The 24,466-nt window shown below is 42.3% G+C and overlaps 1 protein-coding gene across 1 annotated transcript in view; it reads right to left on the bottom strand.

Moving 5' to 3' along the window:
• LOC137433109 (ephrin-B2) overlaps positions 1-22,680 on the bottom strand; it is a 220,550-nt gene extending 197,870 nt beyond the window's left edge. Inside the window, exon 1 of the mRNA XM_078783212.1 lies at positions 22,219-22,680. Coding sequence (XP_078639338.1) covers positions 22,219-22,334 — 116 coding nt within the window. The 5' untranslated portion in view covers positions 22,335-22,680. The remainder of the gene's footprint in view (positions 1-22,218) is intronic.
• Positions 22,681-24,466: the final 1,786 nt, after the last annotated feature.

Here is a 24,466-nt window from a genome sequence, read left to right as displayed (position 1 = left end):
TGCAATTGGAGGGAGTGAGGAGACCAGGAGGTGAAGTTGCGAGGGGTTGTGATGAGTCCGTGAGGTCATTGGTTCGAACCACGGGCGAGTACTACCAAAGGCGATAAGTAGTACGTGCTGCTTCCTTGCTTGATGCTCAGCACGGATAAACAACCATAGGTTGGCAACACTAGCGCATGCTTTGATGAGCCTCATGGCCTCCACCTGCATCAGAGTTCCTTGCACAGGAACTCATATTATTATTATATTTATATAATGTGATGCATGATGTTAATTTTAATATCAGCAAAAAGGTGCACACCTCATATGATAGATGGTAGATTTGTATGAATCTGGACCAAGAGGTGTATCTCCATGACAATGATAAATTGGTTTAAAAGCCAAAGATGGTGTCATGCACATTAAACCGTGAAAGCTCCTCGAAAGCAAAGAATTTCACCATATTTAGCTCCTACATCTTCGTTTTGCTTTTGCAGCTGCACTCTTTTAACTCCTGCTATTTCCTCTGTTTGCAAATCAAAATAACTTTGGATGCAATTTCGTCGGATTTTTTTTTTTTGGGAGAGATGATGTATGACGAGGCATTATAAGGGGCTTCAATTAAATTGAGCTCCTTGAAAACACCGGCTTACAAGGTCAAGAACACCACTCCAATTGTCAACCAGTTGGTAGACAGACTCCCAATAGATCTTCTCAGATTGCGTCAGATTTACTGTCAAGAGAACCACACCTGCTGACAAAACACATAGTGCTGTATATATTAACAAAGAGAGCTTTTTTTACATAGTCGATTTGAATTTCAGACATTTATATACACCTCCCAAAGGGTTTTTGTCTTGGACGAATAAAGGACCAAAATGCCCAGAGGTTCAGAAACGTGAAACATGTGGAAAAGCCTCATTCAGCTCAGCACTAGATAAGACAATATGGCAAATGAGTAATATAATTTTAAATTGCATTAGTTGTAAAACTGCAAAGCACTGTAAATCTACTCGTTTTTTAAACATCCTTCATTAAGAAGTACACTGGTATGTTAGTGGGAAAGTGATTGGCTAACTAGACTTAGCATCACCCCTGCTTCCTCCTGTCCATCTACTTTTGGTATATTATATACCCAGCCTCTTCGAACCTTTCCTTCTTTTTTTCCCATTTATTGATGCAAAATTTAATTCCGAAATTCCCAACCGGCTTTGAGATACAGCTCGGATATTGGCAGAAAAATAGAGAAAGCCCTAAGTGGTGGTTTCGTACTCCTCGGCCTTTAACCCAGGGTATGATGTAAATTAAGTTTAAATGCGCCTTTCTCTGGGCTATCTAGAGAGGGCAATTTCTTTCTGATATGACAGACCTCAGTCGAATTCTGGTGAAAAATGTTGAAATGTCTATAATTGGGTCATGACCTCAAAAATTAGGTCAAAGTCAAAAATAAAATATGTTAACTCCGCATTCTTTCCATTTGCTTTATTGATGCAAAATGTGATTCCAAAAGTCCCTTCCGGCTCCGAAATACAGCTCGGGAATTGATACAGTTTGGAAATTGAGAGTTTAAATGGCAGATGCCTGTGCACATCTGGTGGATGAGAGTCCAGTCGACTCCGACAACACGGGCTGAAGAGGGTGAATTCCCCAACGGCCAGCAGAGAGGCGGAGAGGAGTGGCGACCCCACATCTATTCCACACACTTACTCGCGTGTACCAGCCATAGAAAGCCAATATGATGACAAACACGCCATCATTGCCCGAGGAGACTCGACATCGAAATTAATGTTTTTGACTTCTGGCCTGGACAGCCAGTTTGTGAATGGCTTGGTTAAAAAAAAAGGCAAATGGCAAACGATGAACCAATAAATTCCACATTCCTGTGCCATCTTCAGTCGAATGCCAGGCATTGACAGCAGGTTCGTGAAGGACTTAGACAAAAACGTACCCGGTATGAATGTTGGTATATGCAGTCAAAGGCGAAACTGAAAATGGAGAATTCGCGAATATCACGGATGGAAACCCTCACGTCATTTCCTCACTCTGCTTTGACCTCAATATCCCTATATTTTCACTCCAAACAGCATCATTCATCATTCCAATCACAAATTAATGCTATATTTCTGAAACCTCCTACCTACCATACGACACCCGCTCGGACCCCAAAACGTTCCACAGAAGATTATATTTCTTTTTAGTAAAGTATGCAACTGTAAAGGTTACGAAACACTGTCCCGTCATGTGACCACATCCTCAGCTCTGATTGGTGGGTGTTTGTGAGGGACATACATACATACATTTATACATACATACATGTTCTAGACAGCATTGCCCTACGGGCTACGCTGTAAAAAGTTATTTTTTCTAAATTGTGGTTTTGTACTCTTAGTGGTCAAATAAACTCTGTGGTACCATTACAAATGTGGAACACTAATTGCAGAAACAAACCCTACAACAGCAATAAGCCTTCCCCTATGGCCTATGCTAAAGGGGAAGGCTTAATAAGCAAGACATATCATAATAGCAAGGACAAGTTTTTATACTCCCTATCTTTCATCAGCCTACCATGTCTACAAGTAGGATGAGCCACAGACAAACTGATCATTCCTGGTATATGACTAGATTTGGTGGTGTAATTGTTAGAGTTACAGTGTCCGCTTTGAGTCTGGGAGGTCTGTGGTTCAAACCCTGACCAAGTCAACCAAAGACTTTAAAAATGGGAGGTGTTTTCTCTTTGCCCTCTGTCCTCTTTGCCTTCTGATGCCCAGCATTTAAAAGGATAAAGCATGTTCAAACAACATTGGGAAGGCAATGTAAAACCATCTAGTATAAGCCTTGCCAAGAAACTGAATATATATAATAAATAAATATATATATATATATACTGTATATTGTTACGGACGCGGTTAAAGATGTTATTTTACCGAGCGGTGGTGTTGCCGCGGCCGAACAGTGCTTCCCTGACTAAAACCCGATTTACCCCAAACTTTGGCCGTATCGCACCGCAGCTGCTCAATAGGGAAAAGACAAAGACGACGGATGTGAAGAAAAGGAAGACGAAGGCAAAGAAAGGTTTGGAAATACGATTACTATTTATTACTATTTACAGGCTCAAAATAACCAAGGAGAAGGAAAGATAAGAAAATAATATACAGAAGATATTAGAGACACAGTGCAACGCTAGCTTACCTACAGTCTTAATTAACCCAGGGACAGAACAAACAAGGACAGACTCACGCGGGGAATGATGATAGGACTGGCAGGAGGTGAATGGCTGGAGGGAGAGGAAGGTCCACGGGTACTGCCGCACGATCGGCTCGTTGGGCAGCCGCCGTTCCTTTGCGGCCCTGCTCCAAACTGCCGTCCAGGCCCACGCTGCTGTGGCTGCAGTTTCGGTGGCTCGAGCTGCTGTGGCTGCAGTTTCGGTGGCTCGAGCTGCAGCTCAACTCTGGACTTCTCACGGACTCAACTCAAAGCGCCTCTCTTGGACTCAACTCAAAGCGCATCTCTTGGACCCAACTGCTTGGACTCCCTCTCGTCTCCCTGTAAAAGCTCATCTCCCTTTGGAAACGCCCTGCCGTGGGTTATATAGGCCCCGCCCCTCAACCTTTGCGAACCTCCCCGATCGCTCTTCCTCCGCCCTCTCTAGCCAAACCCCTGGCTCATGGTTGGTCGAGTGGGGCTGGCTCACTCCTCCCCTCTATGACGAGGTGGAGACACGCCTTTCTTCTCCGACCCTGCCTCGTGGTCAATGGCGGTTATTGGAGGGGAGGTAATTTCCAATCGACGAAAGGGGGAATGGAGGTTTTGGGAATGGGAATGAAGGGAATCTATCTCTTTCACTGGTGCAATGGAGTATTTCAATTAATGGGAGACACAGCCTTACCCTAAAACACAGAATAAGATATAACTATCGAACAGGGGTATTCTATGATTGGCTGACTTGTATGCTTTTGGACTAATTATGGGACGCCCTTTTGACCTTTACACAGCTCCGGAGGCAGGAGGGGCCAGACTCAAGCAATAATAATAATACACACAAAAAAAAAATACAGTCCTCATATCCGCAACAATATAATATAACTAGCGGGGTCACCCGTGGGAATCCCACGGGCATGGATGTGTGTGACATTTCGACATATTGAGTTAGATGCTGCACATTCATTTTTACAAAATGGTTACTGGCAAGTCATCAGATCCAGAAATGGTGTGATGAACACAATTTATTTATTTCACATAATATGTGACCCCTCACTCCTCTCCACCTGACACTCTCCTGTCTCCACCTGACACTCTCCTCTCTCCACCTAGAACTCCTCTCCTCTCTAATCCCTCACATTCCTCTCCTTTCCAATCCCTCACCTCTCCAATCCCTCACACGCCTCTCCAATCACGCCTCACACTCCTCTCCAATCGCGCCTCACACTCCTCTCCAATCGTGCCTCACACTCCTCTCCAATCGCACCTCACACTCCCCTCCAATCACTCCTCTCCAATCGCGCCTCACACCCCTCTCCAATCGCGCCTCACACTCCTCTCCAATCACGCCTCACACTCCTCTCCAATCGTGCCTCACACTCCTCTCCAATCGTGCCTCACACACCTCTCCAATCGCGCCTCACACTCCTCTCCAATCATGCCTCGCACTCCTCTCCAATCGCGCCTCACACTCCTCTCTAATCGCACCTCACACACCCCTCCAATCGCTCCTCACTCTCCTCTCCAATCGCTCCTCACTCGCCTCTCCAATCGCTCCTCACTCGCCTCTCCAATCGCTCCTCACTCGCCTCTCCAATCGGCTTTCCCCGTCTCGTTTCTCTCGTTTTTCTCCCGTCTCGTTCTTTTTCTTGCTCCAAATCGGCCCGTCTCGCCCGTCGGCCCGTCGGAATCGGAAATCGGCCCGTCTTGCTTTCTTGCTTGCGCGTAAATAAATTGTGTTCATTACACCATTTCTGGATCTGATGACTTGCCAGTAACCATTTTGTAAAAATGAATGTGCAGCATCTAACTCAATATGTCGAAATGTCACACACATCCATGCCCGTGGGATTCCCACGGGTGACCCCGCAAGTTTGCATTGACGTTCGTCGATGGACTCGTTCGCCCGCCTCATTCGTTTTCTTGCTACATCCTGTTCAAGTCTGCGTTCTTCATCGACCGTCTCATTCATTTTGGAAATAGAAGTTTCCACGCAGCGCATGAATTGTCACGATCCTCAAGAGGAATTTATCTCGTAATCATAAAATGATAAATGGCAAGTAAATTATATTGTGGAAAATTAAAGATTTCAAATAAACCTATTTAAAGTGTATGCGCACATGAAGAAATATCTCTCGGTAATTTCCTGAAACCTATTTTACTTCCGGCTAATAATGTTGAATGAAATAAAAACGAAGAAATATATGTCGGCATCATTGTTGACGTTTTTGTGACGACTGTCATCAAACGAAAAAGTAATATATCTTAACGGAAAAGCAAAAGCGAATTTTTAATACACAAAGAATTAAGTTAAGCACCCCTACACAAAGAATTAAGTTAAGCACCCCCTAATCCTGTCCTGAACCTGAACCCCCTCGAGCACGTTTGGGACATGTTGGGACGACAAATTGCGAAGATGGTCCCTCCAATAGCCAATCTGGATGAATTGGAACGTGCATTACATCGGGAATGGAACAACCTGCCACAGCAACGCATACGACGGCTTACAGGGTCTATGAGACGTAGGGTTGAGTCAGTGATCCGATCACGTGGGTCCTACACACGTTATTGACGCAAAGATCGCTAGAGGTCTTCTCAGAACAATGACTGTACGTTAGAAAACATAAACGTCATCCACACTGTCCGTGATGGACCTATAGCTCCATACTTAAATTGAGGTGAAAATATGCCTAAAATTCCCAAAAAATTTCACCTTAAATTATTCAGAATAAAATATTGAAAACGGCATGATTGTTATGTTTTTATGTGACCATAATATCACTTCTCCAGAAAATATAGCAATATCATGGGTATATTACACTGTTTTGACGACAACAAACTTGTAATGTGCGAGGTTGTAAAAAAACGGGGGGGGTGCTTAACTTAATTCTTTGTGTATATATATCGACACGTTGCCGTCTGTGTCATGTTGGGCGGTGTATGATACACCATGACGCGGCGATTTTTACAAATATATCTCTGCATTTTCCCGCGTGTGTGGAATGTTCTCAATTATTGCTGACACCGAGTCCAAAACCATCGATAAAAATGAAATCATATGGTGAGTTAGATTGGAGATAAAGGGGTCAGAGAGACTCAATGGCCTTGAAGTTACAGGCGTTTGAGAATTCATTTCGTTCTATAAACGGCAACTTTCATCGGATTTTCTTCACGTTTTTTTTCAACCGAGTCTAAAACTATGTTAGCGACTGTGAAAAATGAAATGATATATCGAATTTGATTTGAAATAAAACTGGGAGAGAGAGCAAGACACCACGGGCCTACAAAACAGGCCTCAAAGCTATGCGAGTTAATAAAATGGTGGATATGTTTTGTTTATAATTATATGAAGCCACTCCCAGAATGGGTGGAGCTATGGGTGGAGCTACTCTGCAAACCGAGTAAGCCACACCCCGGACAGACACCCAACAGACAGACAGACAGACAGACAGAATCATCTACGGCTATTATAATATATATATATATATATATATATATATATATATATATATATATATATATATATATATATATATATATATATATATATATATATATATATATATATATACATACACACATAGTGCTTTAGCAGAACCAACACTCCATAAAAGTATGGTACATGAAAAAAAAATATATATATATATATATAATTTGAGATACAGCCATTTTTACCTGTGTAGTGATAATTTGATGTCTCTGAGAGGTTCTATAGTCAAGAAGTGAATGTTCCTGTCGATGTTTATATTCATTATATATATATATAATGAATATATATATATATATATATAAAATGTATATATATATACAGGGTGTTTCAAAAAGATGGACCCAATTTCAAAGCAGTATATTTCACGATGGCAACATGTTACAATTACACAAAAAGTTACAAACGGTTTAATGAGTTATCAAGTTTTACTAACCATTTTATAAATGCTCTATGTGCCCTCCACCTGCTGCAAGGACAACATCGAGGTGATAGTTGAATTCGTCCCAAACGTCTCTCAGTGTCTTTTTTCACTGAAGTCACCGCTGCAGTGATTCTGTTTTTGAGGTAATCCAGATTAGTCGGTAATGGTGGCACAAAAACACGGTCTTTGACGTATCCCCACATGAAAAAGTCGCAGGGTGTAATGTCTGGGGATCTTATGGGTCAAGAGTGTAGCGCCAAGTCTTGGGGTCCCGTGCGACCAATCCAACGTTGAGGCAGTGTGTCATTTAGAAAACGTCGAACCTGCAGGTGCCAATGTGGCGGTGCTCCATCTTGCTGAAAAATGAAGTCATCAGAATCCTCATTAAGTTGTGGAAAGAGCCAGTTCTGCAGTATTTCGAGATAGGTTTGCCCCGTAACTGTTTTTCCCTCGAAAAAGAAAGGGCCATAAACCTTTATTTGAGAAACGGCACAAAACACGTTCACTTTCGGGGAATCACGCTTATGCTCTACAGTTTCGTGTGGATTCTCTAGTCCCCATATGCGCACATTGTGACGGTTAACTTTACCGCTTAGATGAAACGTTGCTTCATCACTAAAAATCAAACGCGGTAAGAAGCTGTCGTCTTCCATGTTCTGTAACATCGCATCACTAAATTCTACACGCTTTCCTTTGTCACCTGTACGAAGAGCCTGTACCAGTTGCAACCGGTATGGCCTCAGGATTAAAAGTCGCCTTAACACACGCCAGACAGTCGTATGAGGGATCGCAAGTTCTTGGCTGGCACGACGAGTGGACTTGCGCGGGCTACACAGAAAACTCTCTTGAATTCTTCTCACGTTTTCCTATGAAGTGCGTGGTTGCCCTGGGCTCTTCCCCTTACATAAACAGCCTGTTTCCTCAAATTGTCGGTACCAATGACGAATGCTCTTTGGCATTGGCGGATCAATGCCAAAACGCCGTTGAAACGCACGCTGCACCGCAATTACGGATTCAGTCTTGCTGAAATGCAAAACGCCTTGTGTTGCGGGGTCGCCATCTTGCGAACGACTGAGGCTAGAGGCTGTTGGTGCGCTGGAAGAGCCATCTGGCAGTGGTCATTTGAAACTCTATGCCCCACCCTTTCAAGTGGTAAGAGGTTCATTTATGGGCGGTTCGTGGTTGCAGAGATATAGCGATTTCAAATCGGGTCCATCTTTTTGAAACACTTTGTATAATTTTATTTATATATATATATATATATATATTTATATATATATATATATATGGTAAGGATAGCCGAGATGGCCTATATATATATGGTAAGGATGTAAGGATAGCCGAGATGTCCTATATATATATGGTAAGGATGGCCTGGAGGTCCACCCACTCGCCTCTAATCCCAACCCAGTTATAAACTGTCATCTCGGTGTTTCACAGACAGGGAGATCCATCGATGTGTGTGTGTACTGTCCTTCAGATGGTTGATAAACTGGGCATCCCATCTGCTAGCATTAGTAGGTGGACATTAAAGATCCCAATGTACCCTTTACGAAGAAGTCAAGCTCCAAATTCCTGCCCGAAGGAATCTGGATCCAATAATTTTTTTAAGTGGTTCTTCACCATTGAGTGATAGGGATGAAAACTATATACTGTATAACACAATATCCCAAAAAGTAATGGAGTTCAGCCGAAACTTTGTGAACAGGTTGGGTGTGTGACAAGGACGAATTGATTAGATTTTAATGAAGATCCGGATTCAGATACGAGAATTTTTCAAAAGTGATTCTTCACCATTTATAAATAGGGCCAAAAACGATATATAGTACAATATATCTCAAAATTAATGGATGGTATTCAAACGAAACTTGGTGGATGAGTATGAGTTGGGTAGGTTACAAGAACAAGGCAATTTTATTTTAGTTAAGGTCCGGATGCAGATCCGGCCTATCTGTGGGATACAAAATGTAGACTGTTCAGCCTGGCGGAGGTATGCTCTCCGCCGAGTGCCGGATTAAACAGTCCGCAGGCCCTAGGCCCTCGATCCTTTCCGGGCCCACTCCCACATAATTACAACATGCACACACAGATATGAAACGTATCATTCCTATCCGAAGCGTCTTTTCCATCTTGTTCGGAATTGCTTCATTCGGCCTTTTCTGTCCCATTGTTGATCGCAGATGATTCTTCACCCGTTTCAGAACTGAAAGAGATCTCTTTCCCCCTGAGCATTTTGACAAGGGATGCAAAACTACATTCTCAAACAAATGGCAACGATGGGGAACGAATACGACAGGCTGAACGACAGGGGAACGAACACTCATCTTCTTTAGCATCTCGCGGGCAGGTGTAGGGCTATCTGACTGTTCATATTTCCCATTGGATGAACATATATTTATTTGGTGTGCAAGTGTAATATGTATTATTGAGATGTAAAATAAAATGTATATATGTATATATTTTTTGGAGGCCATAATTTTGCCCCCCCCCCCCTGAAATTTGGGCCCTAAGTCTGGGTCTTGCTGACCTATGTGGTAATCCGGCCTAGGCCCTGCCGAATGCCACTCTAGTTTGTTTCTGTGATGTACAAGTCAGAAAAAAAACATTTTATGAAAATGAAAAATCATGAAGGGATTGAATCCCCAAAAAAACAACTAATCAAAGTAGGAAGGAATGACAAGGAAGGAATGACAAGGTAGGAATGACACCACAATGCAACACCACAATCCTTTTTCGGATTTCCATCACATCTTTTGACATTTTTGTTATAAGTGGCAATAGTAACAATTGCATGAAGATGCCTATGTTTGTGGTAGCTGTAAATTTATAGTTTCAGTTGGCCATTGGTGTAATTGTGTATTTTTGTTTTGTTATATACTCGTTAAAAAAGTTGGGAGTGGGAGGGGGGGGGGTCCACCAGTCCCTTTCCCATAATTATACGAGAGTGTAAAACCAGGCCGTGTGTTGTCATGCCTACGTGACATCATCACTTCGGTGCGTTTTTGTAATGTATTTTTTTTAAATCCAATAAAAAATGTTTGTTATGATAGGATGCAATACATTAGAGAATGTTGCTTTCTTCAGTTGGAATCATTGTAATTGCTTCAACCATAATTGTGCTCGGCACAATGACATTTATCAACATTTTCAGGATCAAAAAAATATCCTTTTGTGATGTCTCGATCTGGTACTTTATTGATGTATTTTTGCATATTCTTCATCTTGTTAGTTGTAAAAACGTTTGAGAATAAAAGGCATGCTTTGTAAATGCTTATGATTCCACTCTATAGCAATATTTAAGCATATTGTTTTGTAAACATTCGAATGGGCAGCCATTTTTTTCTATTTGGAGTACGATCGTATTGCATGATACATCAAAAGTTATGAAAGTTCAAAGTTCCACAAGGCCTTTATGGAGAACCCTTTACTATCTCCTCTAATTCCACACTGGATGACTAATTATCCATCTCCCTCTGATTCACCCCTTACCAATCCTATACCCCTCCCAATAATCTATTTTCATGGAGTTAAAAAAGTACTCCTCTCTCTGGACACAAGCAAGTGTTACGGATTCATCACTTCCGTTGTTGTGGTTTTCATCCCCTTGAAACATTTCTGGTTCTATGTAGTATTATTATTATTGTTTGAGAGAGATAGCCATTATTATTGTCACAAGGTAAAAATGTTAATGTTAAATGAAACAGGAAACTGGATTGGGAACCGGAAGACGAGCAAGAAGAGGAGAGGGAGAAAGGAGGCGGGGCGAGTGAAGTCGGACAAGAAGCGAGTCGCTTCAAGCTCCGTAGCGAGCATTGTCGAACGAAAGTCGCGAGTGAACTTTGAGTTCCTTGAAAGGAATTCCTGCGATAAGTTATCGCTGGGATTGAGAAACCTGCGTGGTCAGGTTTGGCGTTGGGATTCTGACGAATCATCGCCGAGTCGTTTCGACTCAAGTATGAGCCGTCGGCCATTTTGACCCTCGCGCTTCGTTCATCGTAAAAGGTCTTTGCTACGCGTCAGTTCTGTCACCATCCTGTCGTCTGACGGGGATGTGTGTGCGCAACGCGGAGTTTGAAGATTAATTTGCGGTTCGCCGACTGAACAGTGAACGTTCATATCTGGAGGGCGCCTTTGGATTTCCCATTCCTCCGAGAGTTTGCCTGACATGGTTTTGGACCACGTGACTCTTTATGCCGCTTCGGCCGCCTATGCCTGTGAGCCGTTTTGGCAGTGTGACCGGGCCCGTCATCTGAATGGGGTTCGGGTTTCGATTTGATCTCGCTCTGACACTCGCTGGAGGGGATCACCTTTGAGTTATAGAGACATTGGGGGAAGTTCTTTTTCACTCACTTGGAGCACAGTGAGTTATCTTACCCTAGCTGATGGTACCATCATAAGATGTGTTGATTGTATTGTTGATTGCTATCATTGTTGTATCGTTATTCCTGTGTGATTTTTAATACATTCTTTGTTTGTTGATAACCATTGGTGTGGTTTCAATATTGATTTTGACACGGAATAACACATTTTCTGCCGTGGCCCCTCTCGGGGTTCGAAGGTACACCGTGACCAGGGGGTCGGGGAGGAGCACGTATCACAAGGCATACGGACAAGATGGCATTCCTCCTCATGTCTTTAAGGAGTGTGCTTCAAAACTTGCTCCCGTGCTTGCTCATTTGTTTCATATTGGTTTAAAAACCCAAACTTTTCCTTTTTCCTGGAAATATGCCTTAGTACAGCCTATTTTAAAGAGGATGTTCGTTCAAACCCTACCAACTATCGCCCTATTGTTCCGACTTCTACTATTTCCAAAGACTTTGAATGTCTTCTTAATTCCCATTTCCTCAAGCATCCTGAATCTCAGTCTTCGATCTGATTATCAATATGGCTTCCACAAGGCAAGATCTACCGGTGATATCCTTTCTTACAATACAAATGTCTGGGCCTCTTCTCTGAGAGACTTTGGGTAATCCTTTGTTGTAGGCCTTGATATCTCAAAAGCCTTTGACAGAGTTTTGCATCGGGGTTCTGATATCCAAGCTTCGCTCTTTCGGCTTTCCTCCTTCACTCTGCTCTCTCATATCGAGCTTTCTCTCCGACCGCTCTGTAATTGTTGATGGTTCAGCACCCCCCCCCCCCCCTCCTTCCCTATCAACAGCGGTGTCCTTCAGGGTTCTGTCCTGTCTCCAACATTCTTCCTTCTTTTTATTTAATGACGTTCATTCTTCTGCAAATAACCAAATGCACTCATATGCTGATGACTCGACATTACATTCCTCCATGTTTTTCCCATCTGCCCCATCTTCCCTCTCTCAATCTACATCTCGTTTGATCACAGCCACCTCTTTAAGTTCGGATTTGGACAAGATTTCCCAGTGGGACAAATGTAATCAGGTTAAGTTTAATGCTTCTAAAACTAAATTTCTTCCCATCTCTCTCTAAAACTCCTCTCAATCTCCTTTGAAAGTTCCACAATTACACCATGTGATTCAACAAACCTACTAGGTATTACCCTAACATCAAATTTATCCTGGAATCCACATATTACGCAAATAGCTGAGACTGCCTCGAAGAAACTAGGAGTCATGTTCAGATTTCGAAGATTCTTCTCCTCTCAACAGTTGCTTTAACTATTTAAAGGATTGATTTGTCCTTGTCTAGAGTACTGCTCTCACATCTGGAGAGGTTCTAGCTCCACATACTTACTGGGCAGAATTGAATTAAAAGTATTTCCGACTTATCAACTCTCACAATCTGACCTCAAAACTCGACCCGCTCAAATTAAGTTGGCTCTCTTTCTCTCTTCTACAGATATTACTTCGGTTTCTGCTCCCAATAACTTGCTGCTTGTGTGCGTCCGCCATTAGCAAGACCACAGAATACTCGACAAGCCACTACATCTCATGAATATTGTGTGTGGCCATTGGGAACTTATGATGTTTGTTTCTTCCCATCCACTGCAAAATTCTGTAACTCTTTACCTTCCCATGTATTTCCAAACAATTATGTTCTTCCCCTTTTCAAATAGCAGATTTTTTACTTCCTAAAAACTCTTAGACTATTCTCTCTTTCTTCACTTTTCTATCAATGCAGCTCATTTATTTAAGGACGATAAAGTCCATGACTGGAGCCTTCAACATGAAATTTTTTTTTTTTATCTAAAGCTCATGGAGGAGCGGGTACATCAGTAAATTTAATGCAGTGCAAAAACATCAGTAGACATCAGTATAAACCACCGTTTAGAGGCCATTTTTCCCCGCAAAGCAGGGGTTGGCCTTTTTCGGGGACCGTGGTTGTTGTTGTTTTTTGGTCCCCTTTTTGAAGCAATGTTTTACGGCCGGATGCCCTTCCTGACGCCAACCCTTTTTGCCGCCTTTAACGACAAACAGGGAATTACCAGTGAACTGGTACTCAATTAGCCGACCTCGGAAGGATGACAGGTATGACAGGCTGAGTCAACCCCCCTGGCGTTAATTCAGCGATCGAACGGGATTCGAACCCAGGATCCTAGGATCCTAAGCCGGCACCCTAGCCGCTAACCCAATATATACATTTACATAAATTACAAGTAGACAATGGATGAATGTATCTGGTTTATGAGATCTGCACTTGGATTCCCCTAACACATGAGCCAGGTGTTCAGATCGGAACACTAAAAAGGTCAACTTTTTGTTCGTTTTCTTACAATTATATGTTACAGTCTAAATCCATTCACGACAGCTGTTTGTGGCCAATAAATGTCACATGTCACACATAATGAACGTAACTCTCCGCGGGTAAATTTCTTGCAGCAACATTTCACGTCAAAAACACACATTGCCTTTTATTTTCTCACCCGTGCACAAGCTTTACCTACAAACTCAACCACACAACCGGTTTAGCTTTTCTCTACCGTGACGCCATCTGGCTCGATGTTTGTCTTACTCGGTGAGGACATTTTCAGTGTTAGTCTTTCCCACTTGATTGAAAAACCCACAAAATTAATTTCATAAAACAACAATGGAATTAATATCTCAATAACCTTTATAATTCCTCATTTTCAGTGTTAGGCTCTCGCACTTGATTGAAAAACCCACAAAATTAATTTCATAAAACAACAATGGAATTAATATCTCAATAACCTTTATAATTCCTCATTTTCAGTGTTAGGCTCTCCCACTTGTTTGAAAAACCCACAAAATTAATTTCATAAAACAACAATGGAATTAATATCTCAATAACATTTATAATTCCTCATTTTCAGTGTTAGGCTCTCCCACTTGATTGAAAAACCCACAAAATTAATTTCATAAAACAACAATGGAATTAATATCTCAATAACCTTTATAATTCCTCATTTTCAGTGTTAGGCTCTCCCACTTGATTGAAAAACCCACAAAATTAATTTCATAAAACAACAATGGAATTAATATCTCAATAACCTTTATACTTCCTCATTATAGAGAATAATTTATAAAAGTCAGGAGCACAATTTGCTCAGTTCAGGACAATGAAAAGCTACAAAGAAGCTAATTTCAATACAAGAAAAAGCAAGGATATTGGGCACAGGAGCTGGGCATTTGGCCCATCATGACTATGCTTTATCCAAACCCCATTAATTGGAGAGGGGAGAACAGTGGGGGCTGGAACAAGGACATCACCAGGGTACTTTTTATTTAAAAAAAAAATTTTTAGGGACAAAGAAGATTGTTGGATGAGAGATGAATATAAACATCGACAGCAACATTCACTTTTTGACTATATAGCCTCTCAGAGACATCAAATTATCACTGCACAGGTATACAATCACCCATACTTACCTGAGCAACCTTCCAGTCCTACCAATTTCCACATGGATCCCTGAGTCCCTAAATGCTTCTCTACTCCCAATTCCAGTATAACCTCTATATTGTTCCTGCTGCTGATACCTTTTTGGTAGATCATTCCATGCATTAACTACTCTGAATGAAAGATCCTTAACTTACCACCATCCAAGCTCTTCTATTTTTATAGCGTAGCCTGTAGGGCAAAGCCATCTAGAAGTGGTTTTCTATCCGTATGTATACATGCATGTATATATGTCTCTCACAAATGTGTTTCCCACTCAATGTATGCATGTATGTCTCTCACAAATTTACATCAATCGGAGCTGAGGATCTAGTCACATGACAGGGGTGATGTGACGTGGTTACATCTGTGATGTCGTTACAGTGTACAAAGGCTGATCCCACACACCACCATTTTGATTTCTGTGCCATTCAGGCCGAACATGTCGTCAAACTTATCATACATCACAATCGCCATGCTCTACCTTGACGTTTTTCATTCATTGTAAAACACAAACAAACCAATTGTTAAAATGCCCATCAAATATCGAAAGCGTAGGCCGAACGGGTCTTCCAACAACAGTAAGTATAGACCTTAGGCTTCATGCCTTCATGCCTCACATTCAGACTACTTCAGACAAATTAGCCCAGGTTTCTTAATACAGTAGTATTGTTTTCGTAATCTATCTATCTATCTATAATTCCAGTAATCTCTGTGTGTGTGTGTGTCTGTGTGTTTGTTTGTCTGTGACCGCTGTTTCTCGACAACCACGGGTCCGATATACTTGAAACTTGCCAGGTATATTGCTGGGGACCCGAGGATGTGCCTTTTCAAGGTTTCATATTAATCGGAGAAGTAGTTACCGAGCTATGGCGATTTATTTACCAAACTCCGCAAGCCGTTCGCTTTGGCTTTGCGAATGGACCAAACCATTTCATGTAAATAGAGGGGGGGGGGGGGGGGATTGTCACCGTACTCGCAAGCCGTTCGCTTTGGCTTTGCGAATGGACCAAACCATTTCATGTAAATAGAGGGGGGGGATTGTCACCGTACTCGCAAGCCGTTCGCTTTGGCTTTGCGAATGGACCAAACCATTTCATGTAAATAGAGGGGGGGGGATATAATTTTAGATATATATATAGTACGGGCATGCCCTAGTAATAATAATAACGATAATAACTACATGGTATTCATAGAATACTTACCCTGCTCGCACAACTTAGGGCGAGCCAACTCTTCTGTTTTTGAACGTTTTTTTTTTCTTTGATCCAATATGGCTGCCAGACCATGTGAGCGATGACTTCATAAATTTGAATTTTCTAATATAATTGTTACATAGATCACGCTCAATAAATTTCAAACTGATCAGACTAAGCGTTGTCTCTATCGAATTATGATGTCATAATTATGGCACCAATGACGTTATCATTAACAACACCTATTCCCCATATGGAGTTCCTTACAATGAGCCACACATAAAATTTTTCCATACAGCGGTTTTGGAGATAGAGGTGCAACGTTTTTCGGTTTTTCCAAGATGCGCCTGTACCACATGACCTATGACGTGATTATTATCATTAGAATATTCTAAAGGAGGAGGCGCTCCTATGGTGAAAATTTCGTGTCAATCGGACCAATATTTGCAGAGAAAAAAAAAATCATAATGATAGGATAAGTGCTGTATTTGTCAAATTATGACGTCGTAATGAAGGCACCGATGACATCATCATCAACATATCTTATTCCCCATGGGGAAGACTTGACAATAAGCCATGTTTCAATTTTTGCATTGGGCGGTATGGGGGTTATAGAGGTGAAAGTTTTTTCCAAGACGGCGTACGTACTCCGTAACCTTTGACGTCATAATTATGAATTCAAAAATCATACAGGCGGAGGCACTCCTTTGGTAAAATGTCGTGACAATCGGACCAACGGTTGCCGAGAAACTGAATTTAAAAAATGCAGTCACGTACGCATGGGTAATAATGATACAGTAAATATAATCGTAACACTGCAATCCCTTTGTCGTGACTGCAATGTTACGGGATTGAAGTGGTGTATGGTTCATGGATGACAATGAGAAGCGGTGTACTAATTATGGTGAAGCTGGCTACGCCGCTCTTAGACTTTCGGTCTTTATTCTCAAACTGGGCTCCTAGTCCTGTCACTGTCTATTCTGCTGAAAACTTCTGCACTTATTCAGTGTCTATACCCTTCATTATATTAAATATCCTTATCAGGTGAAAAGACTAATGATCCAGCTGACAAGTTTGTTTGAAGGTGAATATTGAAAGTTTACAGGTGTCTCTGCAAACTGAATTGCAATATTGATCTTTGCCACTTTGAAAGGTTTCTTGGGACCTACAAACTTGTTTGTTACTCATTGTGGTTAAAAACAGGATATGTAATTAACTGCAAAAATCTATAATTAGTACTGCACAAACAGGTAATTTCCTCTCATCGTTTGATGTCAATTTGTCAAATTAAAGTACAGTACATGTACGTGAATTCATGACATTTCATAATACAGTTTGGAGAAGAGGTTAAAGCAAAAATATATATAAATAAAACACAGTTTGTGTGTGTGTGTTTGTGTGTGTGTGTGTGTGTGTGTGTGTGTGTGTGTGTATGTGTTACCGATAGACTCCGAAACGGAGAGGCTCACGTGCTTGATATTTGGCATAGACATGGCCATTGAGCCTGCGAAGGACATGGTCTACCTAAAAATATTTTACGAGATCCATATTTTTTATTCATATTTACCTCAGCGCATTTCAGCGAGGAACATTATACGTACACGGAATCTCAGCCTGTGCCAGAGCAGCTCGCTGATTCGCTCAGAGCGATCACGTGATGTTCCATCCTCGCCGCCAGACCATTGAACTGAAAATATATAGAATGACCATTGCCATTCACACCACATAGGTGGAGATGCAGCTAACGGGCGCCATCTTGGTTGGCACTCGATGCTGGGCGATGGTGATTTCCATCATGCGTTTGCACATAATTCAGAGCGAAAATCGATTGCGTTTTTTCACCTTTTGTGCGATCGTGTTTTGTGTCGATATTTGTCGATTTTGTGCGATATGAATTAGACGTCTTTGAAACAGCTGTGAAACGTCTTTCCACAACCCTTCCTTAACCGATTGGAGCAGTTTATTGCCGCACAAAATGGCATTTTAACAGTTGTCTGGCTTTTAAAATCTGGGACACGTTCAAAACAAACGAGATCCGCGAAGCGAGTCGGTCGAGTCGTGCTAACCAAGATGGCGACACGGCGGCTACACTTTTCACGGAGTATGAGCGTTCTGTATATTTTCAATTCAGTGCGCCAGACTCGCTCACATACTTGATTTGTGGCATAGGCATGGCCATTGGGCCTTCACGGTGTAATTTGTGCGAGGCTTTTGTCCGAGTGAGCTTGAGTCGAGAGGGCGAATGTACGGGTTGGGAATGTACGGGTCTCCCTTCCCCCACCCGGCAACGCCGGTACTGGAGCCTGGAGGGCATCACAGGATCGGTGAGTCTCCAAAAATCCGCTTTGTGCTGTTGTTGCGAAGATGCAGGACGATGTCACGATTGTTGTGCTGCTCTCCTACCATGAGAACTGCAACGCCATTGTTGACTGACCCTCCCCTTCCTCCCCTCCCCTTCCCCCTCCCCCCTCTTCTGCCCTCCCTGCTCCATCCTCCCCTTCCCCTCCACCCTCCCCCCTACCCTTTCCCCTCCCTTCCACCCTCCCCCTCCCTTTCCCCCCTCCCCCACCTTCCCCCTCCCCCCTACCCCTTCCCCCACCCATTCCCCCGCCCCTGCCCCCCTCCCCTCCCCCCCCGTTCCCCTCCCCTCCCCTTCCCACTCCCCCCCATTCCCCTCCCCTCCCCCGCCCGGCAATGCCGGGTACTTCTGCTGGTATAGTCATATTCGTGTAATGTTATAAACAGGTCCGGTAGGATGGCCTAGAGTTATGAAGACTCAGCTCTAAGCTATCTAGCCAAGGTTTGAATCCCGACCAAGCTATAAACTGTAATCCATTTGTTTCATCGATGTGTGTTGATGATGCCGTCCCTCCGATGGATGTTAAGCTGGGCGTCCCATCTGCCAGCATTAGTTGGTGGATGAGATCCCACGGTGTCCTTCAGGAAGAGGAGGTAAGCTATCGCCGGCACCATTAACAAATTACAAACTCATGTCCTAACCTTCGTCAAACGTCAAGCCTGGCCAGTCAGTTCATGAAAGACTTGGGCCAAGCTTCCCTTGGCCAACCCCACATGAACTTGGGAATAATTGTGTCTGTTGAAGAAGAAGAAGAAGAAGAAGAAGAAGCAGCAGCAGCAGAAGAAGAGGAAGAAGCGGACGACAAGTGATATGATGGAGAAGGTGATATTAATCCTATACGAGGTATCCCACAAAATGACGGCTTTGTTTTCTTAGCAGGTAGATAAATTAATCAGTGGTCGTCTGTGGTGTACAATGTCGACAATCTGTAGAATCATTTTGGAAAATAACTCTCGGTACATTCTTGGAAAGAGTCACTGACGGTTGTCCATAAACAGTCCAAAATGGTGGGATCATCTCATGTAATTTGGACCCTGTGTTGCCATGATTTGAAACGACTTTAGTCTGGGTTTGTGGAATAAGGCCTCAGACATGGACATGTGATGGTTTGTGGAATAAGGCCTTAGACATGGACATGTGACGTGGTTTATGGAATAAGGCCTTAGACAAAGACATGTGACGTGGTTTATGGAATAAGGCCTTAGACAAAGACATGTGGTGGTTTATGGAATAAGGCCTTAGACATGGACATGTGGCGGTTTATGGAATAAGGCCTTAGACATGGACATGTGGTGGTTTATGGAATAAGGCCTTAGACATGGACATGTGGCGGTTTGTGGAATAAGGTCTTAGACAAAGACATGTGGTGGTTTATGGAATAAGGCCATGTGGCGGTTTGTGGAATAAGGCCTTAGACAAAGACATGTTGTGGTTTATGGAATAAGGCCTTAGACAAAGACATGTGGTGGTTTATGGAATAAGGCCTTAGACAAAGACATGTGGTGGTTTATGGAATAAGGTCTTAGACAAAGACATGTGACGTGGTTTATGGAATAAGGCCTTAGAAATGAACATGTTGTGGTTTGTGGAATAAGGCCTTAGACAAAGACATGTGGTGGTTTATGGAATAAGGCCTTAGACATGGACATGTGGTGGTTTATGGAATAATGCCTTAGACAAAGACATGTGGTGGTTTATGGAATAAGGCCTTAGACAAAGACATGTTGTGGTTTGTGGAATAAGGCCTTAGACAAAGACATGTGGTGGTTTATGGAATAAGGCCTTAGACATGGACATGTGGTGGTTTATGGAATAAGGCCTTAGACAAAGACATGTGGTGGTTTATGGAATAAGGCCTTAGACAAAGACATGTGGTGGTTTATGGAATAAGGTCTTAGACAAAGACATGTGGCGGTTTGTGGAATAAGGTCTTAGACAAAGACATGTGGCGGTTTGTGGAATAAGGTCTTAGACAAAGACATGTGGTGGTTTATGGAATAAGGCCTTAGAAATGAACATGTGGTGGTTTATGGAATAAGGTGTTAGACATAGAAACGTGGTGGTTTGTGGAATAAGGTCTTAGACAAAGACATGTGGTGGTTTATGGAATAAGGCCTTAGACAAAGACATGTGGTGGTTTATGGAATAAGGCCTTAGAAATGAACATGTTGTGGTTTGTGGAATAAGGTGTTAGACATAGAAACGTGGTGGTTTGTGGAATAAGGTCTTAGACATAGAAACGTGGTGGTTTGTGGAATAAGGTCTTAGACATAGAAACGTGGTGGTTTATGGAATAAGGCCTTAGACAAAGACATGTGGTGGTTTGTGGAATAAGGTCTTAGACATAGAAACGTGGTGGTTTGTGGAATAAGGTCTTAGACATATAAATGTGGTGGTTTGTGGAATAAGGCCTTAGACAAAGACATGTGGTGGTTTGTGGAATAAGGTCTTAGACAAAGACATGTGGTGGTTTATGGAATAAAGCCTTAGACAAAGACATGTGGTGGTTTGTGGAATAAGGTCTTAGACAAAGACATGTGGTGGTTTATGGAATAAGGCCTTAGACAAAGACATGTGGTGGTTTGTGGAATAAGGTCTTAGACAAAGACATGTGGTGGTTTATGGAATAAGGCCTTAGACAAAGACATGTGGTGGTTTATGGAATAAGGCCTTAGAAATGAACATGTTGTGGTTTGTGGAATAAGGTGTTAGACATAGAAACGTGGTGGTTTGTGGAATAAGGTCTTAGACATAGAAACGTGGTGGTTTGTGGAATAAGGTCTTAGACATAGAAACGTGGTGGTTTGTGGAATAAGGCCTTAGACATTGATAAACAGTGGTTCATGCAGGTGTAGCTGTCCATGATACCTCAACTTTCTCCACAAAACGTGTATAGATCAAGATCACGTGCTCTCTAGAGTTTCCAGATCGAAAAGACCATGGACAGATACGGTTCGCTCATATTCCCGGTTCATATCCATCGGATTATTTTCTCTCTGGACATTTGAAGAGTCATGTCTTCACACAAAGGCCACAAACACTCAGTCATAAAGTTGAGGGTGAGTTTGGGAATTTTACAATTCAGTCGATGAGGACAATCGTCGCCGTAGTGAAGGAGGGTTGGAGGATGTTCATGGAGGAAATGGCGGTGACCAAGATCATGTTTTTCAGGATAAATAAAACTCCAAAAACCATTGTCATTGCCCATGTAATACGTTGTTACAACTCGATACACAATAAATATCAACCACATTTGTAAATGGGTCGTCGTTTCCATGGCAACGATGTACAATTCACACATGGACGTGCAAGAATTCAATTAATTAATTAATACGTTTTATTAAAGACAGATCAGGAACTTTAGACTTGAAAATTATTTGGACCTTTTCCAATAATTCTGATCTTTTCCCTGGAATATCACACGGATTTTACAAGAATTCTCCTACTTTGGGACATGGACTTACTGATGAAGTCTCGGGAATGTGGTATTTGTTCCACAGTTGCCACCTCGTTGAGTGTCGGCATCGAAAGTAGACGAGGACAGAAAGACGGGTATTTACAGAGCGACGTCACGTCGGAGTGCTCGGACAAACGGTGCAAAACGGACCGGCGTACAACGGTCACGTGGGTTCGCAAAAAAGTTTCTACCAGCGGCAGTTTGCGGCAGATACCGCTTCGGACGAACTGGGGCAGAACGGGGACAAGACTCGCAAACGGCGTTACAAGTTACAGCGAAGCCTCGTCCACGGAGCGTGAAGACCACACTTACCCGGGGTTCGAAGCGCTCCAGTAGACCGGCGGCAGTGCCGGGCCGTCCGCGGCGAGGCACGTGATGGACGCGAGGCACGTGAGGGACGTGAGGCACGCGGACAGCGGGCTGACCATCGCGCCGGGAGCAGCGCACGCCCTAGACCGGGCATCGGCGCTCCACGTACGCGTCTGGATTCCCCGCACTCCCGTCACTCATATCCCCGGAGAACGGATCATTACATCCTCACGTCCTCACGGATTCCCAGAGCCATCGGAGCAGAATCCGCCTCTCTCGCTGGAACACCCGGGGTTATGCAACGAGTTCGAGGGATCCGCCCACTGTGCTCGCGGTTTGGGAGCTCAGGATCCAGCAAGGACAAGCGGTGGAGACGGAGGCACAGACCGGAGAGAGATTCTGCTGCTTCAGACCGCACCTGGAGTGGGAAGCGAAGGAACCGGTCGGTGGGTTCGTCCCGCCCCTAAAGGGGCTGCGTATGGACGGCCAAGGCTCTTGAATGGGATATCTGAACATCGGACCAACGCGTACTCGGGTTGCAAACACTAGACCTCCAGACCGGGATATTTCATCACAAATTATATCAGTATACAGTACATTTAGACTTTAGAGTGAAGTGAATAAAACCTCAAATACATGAGCTTAACTTGCACAGAATATACATGTATGTATACATATATATTTATTTAACGAAGGAAGGACACTAACCCTATGACATGGCACTGACATCATGTACATCAATTATACCAACACATCACCTACAAACTAGGAGGCATCCGCGTGGTACTAAAGTCTTTGCAGATTGAGATTAAAGCTCTATGGTCACAAATAGACAAAGGCAGAGATGTCGATCTAGATTTCGCCCTCATTATGGGCTCATCGGGACAACATACAACAAATTATTTATTTGTGACCAATCTAACCCGTTTTATATATATATATACATCTTAAAATCTTACTATAATTCACCAAATGTCCGTCCGTCCGTCTGTCTGTCCATTCGAAGGTACCGCAAAAACGGCTGAACCGATCGCAACGATATTTTGGGTGGGTAATCCTGGGACCCCTGGGAGTAAAATAGGCTGCATTGTTTTTCCAAGTTTTCCAATTTTCCAGTTTTTCCAAACACGATGGAATAATATTTACCGATATGAACAGTGATGTGGCTTTTATTGAAATTCTACAAATACTGTTTAGATTTTGATGAGAATTACGAACCTACAACGAATCCGGAAGCGGACAGATGATGGCAATGCGTGGGTTTGATAATATCCCATTACAACCGTCATTCAATCGTAATGTTAAATCATTAAACGTTAATCGTGTTAATCGTTTTGTTAAAGTATCAATTGATGATTGGAATTGAGTGAATACAATTACGATTTTGAATTCGTAATTGTGTTCACCCAACCGTACGAACTTCACATCAGGATTTAAATATTTGTTTATGTCACGAATGTTGTTAAAAGTTTTTTTTTATTTATATTAATACTGTTTAATTTGTGATTGGAGTTATGCTGTTTGGAATGAAAAAAAGAGATATCGAGTTCAAGTGAATGACGGAATGCCGTGATGGTTTCTACTTTCTAAACGTGAAATTCTCGGATCGCCATATGCAGATTCGCCATTGACTCGGTATGGAACAAACATACCTGTTTGTTTGTGAATGGGTACGTTTTTTGTGGAAGTCCTTCACGAACTTGCTGTCCATGTCTGACGTGCGACTGAAGGTGTTACAGCAATGTGGAATTTATTGGTTTCATGCTTTTGCATTCGCCATTTCTGCATTGTCTGTTTGCTTCTGGCCTCCCACCCATGCTTAGCACGGGTACCTCACTAGTATATAGAATTATATTATTATTATTATTTTATTATATTATTAATTATTATTTAAATGAATTATATATATATAATAATGTAGATATACACATACATATATATCCATATATATATATATATATATAATTATTTTATTTTATTATTAATTGTTATTATTTAAATGAATTATATACATTTAATAATATAGATATCCATATACATACATACATACATACATACATATATATATATATATATATATATATATATATATATATATATATATATCTAGCCTATATACCAAATAGGGAGGTATTTAATGCATGTATCCGTATCCATGCCATGAGGATTATTGTGTGATTTGATGGATTTGGAGGATCAAATTCGTTTCTGTATTGATGTCTCAGATCCCTGTTCATCAGACACGTCTCGC

The sequence above is a fragment of the Myxine glutinosa genome, chromosome 8, assembly GCF_964187855.1.
Source record: "Myxine glutinosa chromosome 8, kmMyxGlut1.1, whole genome shotgun sequence".
In the NCBI taxonomy this organism is placed as follows: domain Eukaryota; kingdom Metazoa; phylum Chordata; class Myxini; order Myxiniformes; family Myxinidae; genus Myxine; species Myxine glutinosa.
Note: the sequence above shows the minus strand (reverse complement) of the source record. Positions and strands in the feature narration are given on the sequence as shown.